The following is an 8,972-nucleotide window of genomic DNA, read 5'->3' on the forward strand; positions in this document are numbered from 1 at the left end:
TTAATAAAATTATTAAATTTTAAAACTACCAACAACCATATAACTTATAATAATCCATCATCTTTTAGCTATCATTATATGTTGGGGAATGTTGGATAGCTGACAAAGGGTGTGGCTAGCAGGTTCGAGTTGCATTTATACAGAGGATTCAACAGTGACAAATACGAAAATTAGAAGGGCACCTTACATGTACTGTCAAATGTATGACTCAGAACCACTGAAATTGGATGTCAAAAGTATCTACAACTGCATCATGCTATTAGTGAAAGATAGCCCAACCATTCCTGTGTCAACATTGATTGTGGACATGCAAGCCCGATTCCAGTACAAAGTGTCGTACAATAAAGCATTGTGGGTGAAACAAATGGCAATGAAGCAGTTGTATGACGATTGGGATGAGCCATATAATGAACTTCAATGATGGATTTTAGCGATGGTGGAGTACGTGTCAAGAACTGTTGTGGACTTGCAAACGTTGACTTACAGAGTTCCGAATAAACAACTTGAACCGGGGAGAAGAGTTTTTCACTAATTGTTCTGGACGATCGATCCATGTGTTAGGGACTTTCACTACTGCAAACCGCTTGTGCAAGTTAATAGAACGTGGATTTATAGAAAATACACGTATATACTACTGATTGCGGTTGCATAAGACGGTAACCGAAATGTTTTACCGATCGCCTTCGCCATCATAGAGTTGGAGAATTTTGAATCATGGGAATTTTTCATTAGGAACTTGCGAAGGCATGTTGTTAGGCAAGGTAACATTTTCATTGTCTCTGATAGATCCAAGGGTTTTATTATTGCAATTTGGAAATCCAATGTTCCATGGAGATCTGCTTACTACATTCGTCATATCACTGTCGACTTCCACAAGGAATACAAGAACAAAGATTGGCACAAACAAATCGTGAACATTGGTACAAATATCGTAATTAAAATTTTTTTGTGAATATTTTGAGTCCATAAACTAAAAGAAATGGTAACATGTTTTATCGGAATACATTCACAGGGTACAAACTGGAACCACACCGATTCAAGCATAAGCTGACAAGGTTGGAGACTAATATAGTCAGGTACAATCCTTCTATCAGTCAGTGGTTGAGTAGTATGGAGTCGTGGCAATGGGCTTAATGTTTTGATGATGGCTACCAATATGGTCATTTGACAACCAACCTCGTTGAAGCTGTTAATTTCGTATTGAGGCGTACGTGTCTCTTACCAATTTCATCAGTTTTCTCAGCTACGTTTTACAAGCTAGCAACCCTGATGCCAAAAATGAGGTTAAGACAAGCAAAACAAATGAAGCTTGGACACGTACACGTCGAATATGTCAGGAATGTCATGGAAGTCAACGCTTAGAAGGCGAGGTCGATGAATGCAGAACTATATTCCCGAAACTTGGAAACTTTTCGAGTGACAGAGTGCATCAGTCGTCGTTCGGGGATCCCATCAAGGTCCTACGAAGTTTATCTCCAAAACAGATGGTGCAAGTGTGAACGGTTCCAAACACTTTGATACCTGTGTACGCATGTGGTTGCAGTGTATGCAACCTTCAATTTGAATGTCGAACAATATATTGACGATGTGTATCCAATCACTAAAATTTTTGGACCAAAACTCAATCCACCTATATAAACACTTCGTAAATGTTTAATAAAAATATTTACGAGCTTAGATTGTGGAAACGAGGTCTTGATACCTCAATTTTTAAAATCACTAACTTTAGGGTCAAACCACTTGTACTTTAACTAATTGTTCAATTAACAAAGATTATGATGTCAAAATTTAATATAACACTATATTTGACTCATAAATATTATTATTTAATATTTACAGACTCACACGTTGGAATTGTGGTCCCAAAACCACTATTTTCAACATCACTGGAAAATAGTTTGTTACACATTTTGAGCAAGAGATGTCACCTATGGACACTAAATCTAATTTAACTCAAGCATCAATATCAAGAATTAAATTTAATATAATATACTCATTTGAAGATATTTAAGTCATTTTTAATCTTACTTTAAAATTTGGTTACATTCTGAGGTCGTTCAGGTCTTAATCGAGGCAAAACAGGGTAAACAACGTTAATTTCATGACACTAGGATATGTGTATTGCAACACTAAACCAATGTTGCGACGTCAAGATGCAAGTGTCGCGGTAGCGAAGAAAAAATACCCACTTGGGTTTCCCCTCCTTCAATATCACAACATTGGAGATTGGATATTGTGACAATGGGCTGGTATCACAATATCGAGCTTTGGATAACGCGATACTGAAGGCAAAATACCTAGGACATCTTTACATTTCCTAAAAACAAGTTATAGTGAATTTATATTTGTCGTTATAGTGAATTTATATTTATCTGTGATTTTTTATCTTTTTTGGAGGAATTTTCTACATAAATATTTATGTTCGATCTTTTCAATTTTATTTAATATTTTGATTATTTGTTGCTTAATCGAGTTTATCCTCAACACTTTTCGACAAGTAATGGAAGTGATTCCCTTGATAATTGGTAGAATAATTACTTTCTCACGTAGATGGAAAGTAAATAAAAAAAATATAAGACAAAATTAACCTTTCTTTTTATTTGTTTTTTTTGTGTATTAACTTATTAATCATAAGAAAAACACATCAATAATTGGATTCAAAAGAATCACAACAAATTGAACATACCAATATAAGGTTTTTTTTTTATGAATTATAAGCAACACAAGTATCACAATTCAAACTTAAACTTAGACTATATATTAGATGATGAACACCTTAACTAATAGTGCAAGGTAAGGTGTTATTAAAGAGGTAAAATTGAGAGAGAGAAAATGAGTGTCAAATTCAAAGGCAGTGCGTCAATCTGTCACATTGAAAACCGCTACGAAAAGTGGTGGGCCCAAACACTGCTGCATTTCGATGCCTTAATCGACCAGCTCTATATATTAAATTCCTTACATCCATATTCTCCCACGTGACTATATCTCTTACACCACGTGCTTAATTCTGTCTCTCCTCTCTTTCTCTCTTCCCTTTTTAAAGAAAACTCTGGCTGTCCATTCTTTATCCATTCATTTTCTTTTCTTCTCTCCAAACATGTATTCTCTAAAATCATATGTTTTGGTTGTAAGCTTAATCTTTATTCCCTTTTTGGCTAACAATTTTCTTGTTTTTGTTAACTCCATAACTTCTTCGTCTTCTTATTCTTCTTCGTCGGGTAATCAATACACCACTTTTTTCAACGCTATATCTTCTTCCACCAATCCCAAGGCTTCCTTAAACTCCGGTAAGAACCAAACGACGTCGTCTCTGATATCATCCAGCTTCTGCGACGTATGGGACGTGACCTGCTCTGAGGAGGTGTTGGGCCTGGCCCGGGAGCCCGACAACGTCGAGTGGATTAAAGGGTTGAGAAGGAAGATACATGAAAACCCTGAGCTAGCTTTTGAAGAGTACGAAACCAGTAAACTCGTTCGATCCGAGTTGGACCGTATGGATATTGAATATAGGTACCCTTTAGCCAAAACGGGTATTCGGGCTTGGATTGGAACCGGTGGCCCGCCCTTTGTTGCCATCCGAGCTGACATGGATGCCCTTCCTATACAGGTACATATACTTAGGTTCCTTCTCTTCTTTTTTAATTTTTATATTCGTATACATCTATGTATTTTATAACTATATACTGTATACTTGTACGTACACATATACGTAGACATACATGTATATGTGTGAAGGGTTCTGACTTCTGGTAGGTGGTTCATGATCATTGTATTCATTTATTTGATTTGGACTTTTTTAGTTCAGAAAGTTTGAGAGTTTTAGTTTAGGATTTTTGTGTATGAATTTATTTCCGTAGGGTGGATATGTTTTAATTTTATTTTACATTTTTTTTGATAACACGAGGACAAGAAATGTACTCTTAAATTAAATAAGACAAACAATAGAATGTTGAGTTTCCAATGATAAGATTATCTTGACATAATGATAAGAGATGTTAAAATAAATTCGAGACAATTAGAGTAGTGATCCTGCATATCTTAGAGACTAGCAGAGTAGTGGTCCTGCATTGAACCCTCCTATTTATAATTTGATTTTTTTCTTATATATCTAAATAATTTAGGAAAGTTGCCCTACCTTGTTTTCACTTATGTGGAGTCATTTAATTTTAGGAAGCTGTAGAATGGAAGCATAAAAGCAAAGTTGCCGGAAAAATGCATGCTTGTGGCCACGATGCACATGTTGCAATGCTTGTCGGTGCAGCCAAAATATTGAAGAATCGTGAACACCTTTTGAAGGTAAAATTCAAGTTCTAATCCCATCTCACGCATTGAATGCATCTAGTTTAAGTGTGTATATCTCAATGGCAATCATTTTAGATGCAAAGCTAAAGCAACAAGTTTAAACAAACTCAAGATTAATCCATTTGATAAATGGGTAAAGAAAAAGTACAAAAAAAAAGAAAGAAAGAATGACGACCCATTTAGGCAAGAAATGTAGTGTTGGCTGGTGATAAATGGAAAGGGCACGCAATATTTGTTTCCTAGCAAACTACTTGACCCTGGTCCATGTGTAGCCCTAAAAAGCATGTGATGGTTACATGTTTCGTTGTTTTTGTAATGAATTCTGTCACACATTTATCCCTACCTTTCGCCTTTATCTTCATTGTCATTTGGCTGACTCACATTTTTACATTTGTTTTTTTCTACCCTTTTCATTGTTATCACAAGAATTCTAACTTAATAATAATGTTTTTGTATCCCTTTCTCATCACATGGACAGCTTCCCCTTTACATCCCAATTAAAAGATGATGATTTAACGTAGTGGTTCTTCACTTAATCTTTTAGTCATAAAATTAGGGGTTTAATCTTTATAACTAATAATCAATCTTTTACCTTTTCAAAGAAACCCACGATAAGAGAATTAATCATTACAACTAATTATAAATATACTAATTCCGACTAATAAACAACCAATACCCTTATATACAAATATATATATATATATATATATTTCTTAAACTAAAGATATTAAATGCTTTAACCCGATTAACTTAACTACTTTCATTTATATCAAATGAAATTTACCATCAAACATGGGTTGGCTACATTTTAGGGATTAGTTTTGAGTCTATGCTCTTTTTTTTGGGAACCCACACTAGGCCATCTTTTTCATCTATAAAATTTGAACCTTTAGAGGTCAAGAAAGGGGGAAAATTGCTCCTCCAAAAGGGGAAAATAAATTAAGTGCTAAAATCGCATAATAATTTATTTTTCCCTTCTACTTTACAATAAAAATTATTTTAACTTTCTATTTAATTTTTTGTCTTTTTCAGTGATATACACATGAATTGTTAAAATTTAAAAATATTAAAAAACATTAAGGAATTATTAACATTATTAAAAAAATACAAAAAATATTTTTAAATGGTATACACATGGATGCCACATCGGCAAAGTTAACAGACATTAACTTTTCGATGCATTTTGGGGTGATTTGATAAACAATACATGTTCAAGGGTCAAAAGAGACAAAAAAATTAAATAGAAAATTGAAATATTTTTTTTGTAAAATTGGAGGGCCAAATAAATAATCTTTGTTTTCAAATTATTTAACCATATATTCTTATATATATATATTATAATTAGGGTTAGGGGTAAGGTTCTTAGGGATTGAACCTAAGCTCTCATGTCACAACACAAATGCTGCCAAGAGGTTGTTGGCAAGCATATATTCGTATAGTTATCACTTTAAAACCTATTAGATAATAAAATATCATTCAAAATAAAATTCTTCATAAGATCTAAAATAATTTTTTTAAAAAAAGAGAAAAGATATCATGTTATTTTGTAGTTTATTGAGTAGATAAATGCATCAAATATTAGCTTAAAGAAATATATTTTTAATTAAAGCATCATAGCTTACTTTCCATCCTATGCCTACCTTTATACATGGGGAAGGAATCTTTATCAAAGACATAAAGTTTTGTGGAAGAAGAATAAAATTTCCCCTAATGTTGATAGAAATTCCTGCAAGTCATAGTGAAAGCTTGTTGAAAACGAGAGTATACCAATAAGATATATTCTTTCTCTGGATTCATGGCTGTGTATATATTGGTATTGAATACGGATATAGTCCAAATACATACAGCTGGATGGATATTCATATAGTATAGTCTCCAGACAGTGACATAAACCTAAGTTGCTTGCTCAATAATGTCCAATCTTTGTCCTCATTTGTATAAAATCACTATTTTATGAAAACCACGTCCCATTGATTTGGTTTTTTTATCAATCAAACCAATATTTAACATTATAAAAATCAATTAATATTTAAGTATTGTAATTTGTCTAAGTGTGTAAGGTAAAGGGTTCCATTAAAAAATTATCTGCATTTTCTAACAACAATTTGTTTGGTCGTGGGAAGCTTTAAGAAGAAGACAAAAATGGGATAATTTATTTATACAACACTAGCGGGTTTTATTTTATTTTCCAAATGTTGCTATTTGTTTTTGTTATTATTATTTCTCGAATAAATTGTTTAATTATTCAATTTTTGTTTTTTTAGATAAACATCCTCAATTCAAAGATTATTGGGTGATAAAAAAATAAAAATAATTAATTAAATGATTATTTTATAATTTTTGATAATTGGGTGAAAAAATTTTTACTAATAAAAAATGACCAAAATTCTAATATTTCTATCATGGTATTTCTATTTTCTACCGTATTTGTTCGTATTATTCCTTTTTACGTAATGTAATATGTTTAATTAAATATACTTTGGGTGTCTAGGGAACTGTGATAGTGATCTTTCAGCCGGCAGAGGAAGCCGGAAATGGTGCTAAGCGGATGATCGGAGATGGGGCATTGGAAAACGTAGAGGCCATTTTTGCAGTCCATGTATCTCACGAACACCCCACGGGTATTATCGGCTCAAGGCCTGGTCCTCTTCTTGCCGGCTGCGGCTTCTTTCGAGCTGTTTTCAGTGGAAGAAAAGGCCTTGCCGGCAGCTCCCATCACTCCGTCGACCCAATCTTAGCTGCATCAGCTGCCGTAATTAGTTTACAGGGAATTGTTTCTCGTGAATCAAATCCATTAGATTCCCAGGTCCGAGTTTTGTTTTATAAATTTCTCCAACTCCCAAAACACGGGGAAATTTTTTTAAACTTGTTTAAATCTTGTAATGCAAATGCATGCAGGTCGTCTCGGTCACTTCTTTCAATGGAGGCAATAATCTTGACATGATCCCTGAAACGGTGGTCATCGGAGGTACTTTCAGGGCTTTCTCCAACGCCAGTTTTTACAATCTTCTCCAAAGAATCGAAGAGGTTCGTCGCAGTTTTCACTTTAGATTTGGAGTCCTGATTTTCACGATTCTAACATTCTTCGACATGGAAACACACACAGGTAATCGTCGAACAGGCCAATGTTTTCCGATGTTGGGCGACGGTCGATTTCTTTGAAAAAGAATCAACAATCTATCCCCCAACAGTGAATGACGACCGTATGTACGAGCACGTAAAGAAAGTGGCCACTGATTTGCTAGGACCACCAAATTTCAGGGTGGTCCCTCCAATGATGGGTGCGGAGGATTTCTCCTTTTACTCCCAGGTAGTTCCGGCAGCTTTCTACTACATCGGCGTAAGAAACGAGACCTTGGGATCGACACACACCGGTCACTCGCCGTATTTCATGATCGACGAAGATGTTCTTCCCATTGGTGCTGCAGTTCATGCCACCATTGCTGAAAGGTACCTCAACGAGCAAGGCTGAAAAAGGAAAGAGGCTTTATATCTGTGGTTTATTTATCCCCAACTGGGGTGAGCACTGATTACTGAGAGAATTGGCAATGCATGTGCTCTGGTGATTTTGATCATAGTCAGGGTGGTGGAAAGGGCAAAGGTTTTCAACTTTTGGCGATGTAAAGAACTGAGCAGGGGATGCCATGCTCTGCTCTTTTAACTTGTAACAGTGTTAAATGTTTCAATTAATGCTACTTTGCGTTCAACTATATTTCTGTTCAGAGCATTAAGATGGTTTAACCAGGCAAATATTTTATGATTTCCAATTTTTTTGTTGATATTTAATGCAACCGACTACATTGCCTCGGTTAAGATGAAATTTGGTGGTGATAGGCTGTAAGGAGATGGGCTCTGGGCTCGGGGTTTCTGAGGTCTTCTTTTCGTTTTGTGGGGCTGGGTTTTTGGGCTCCTTCCATTGTATTTCTTCTCCCTTGTATGAAGCGAGAAAAAATTTAGACATTCAATAAAAGAAAAAGAAAAATTGAGCATTGTTTGAATCATGGAAATTTAAATATGGATTTCTTGTAAGAATACTATTGAGTTTTAACTTTATTGGTATAGGTGTTGTTGTGAATGTAGAAGGACACAGATTTAAGTGTGTTGAAGCTCATTATCTCTTATTTATGAGTTTGAGAAGGAGTTATGAGTAATTGTAGGCATTGTCTAAAAAATAGTCATATAGTCCTAACCTATAATGAGATTCTCAAAAAATATATATATTTTTTAAGTTGCCTTCAGGTGATTTCAAATTTCTTTATGTTATGAATATCTTATTAAGTGGATGTCCATCAATATTAAGATAAATTTTGATGTACTTTAAATTCTAATAGTCATTAGAAGTATATCTTTACTTCATTTATACTTCTTATGCCTACAAATAGAAACTTTGGAGAAGCTTTGTAAATATTCTCATTGATCAATAAAATACGCTCTCTTTTGCTCTTTATTTTCTTTTTTCTTTACTCTTTGTCTATTTATTATACTTCCTTTGTAATTTTATTTTTTTGTTAGTTTCTTAGTTTGTGATAAAAATAAGGCTTAATGACAAATTTGGCCACTAACGTTTATATGTTTTATCAAAATTGTCTTAAATGTATTTTTGAGCTTTTTTTTTGTCATCAACCTTTATTCTTTCTTTTTTCAAATTGCTTTTTTTAATAGATTTGATG

The 8,972-nt window shown here is 34.0% G+C and overlaps 1 protein-coding gene across 1 annotated transcript; it reads left to right on the forward strand.

Annotated features, from left to right (window-relative positions):
* The first annotated feature begins 2,977 nt into the window (after positions 1-2,977).
* On the forward strand, positions 2,978-8,012 carry LOC107901423 (IAA-amino acid hydrolase ILR1-like 6). The gene is made up of 5 exons (XM_016827429.2): positions 2,978-3,607; positions 4,171-4,296; positions 6,794-7,108; positions 7,201-7,329; positions 7,409-8,012. The coding sequence occupies exons 1-5, from the start codon at positions 3,098-3,100 to the stop codon at positions 7,772-7,774; spliced, it is 1,446 nt and encodes a 481-aa protein (XP_016682918.1). The 5' UTR covers positions 2,978-3,097; the 3' UTR covers positions 7,775-8,012.
* Positions 8,013-8,972: the final 960 nt, after the last annotated feature.

This window comes from Gossypium hirsutum, chromosome D06, assembly GCF_007990345.1.
Source record: "Gossypium hirsutum isolate 1008001.06 chromosome D06, Gossypium_hirsutum_v2.1, whole genome shotgun sequence".
Taxonomy (NCBI): Eukaryota; Viridiplantae; Streptophyta; class Magnoliopsida; order Malvales; family Malvaceae; genus Gossypium; species Gossypium hirsutum.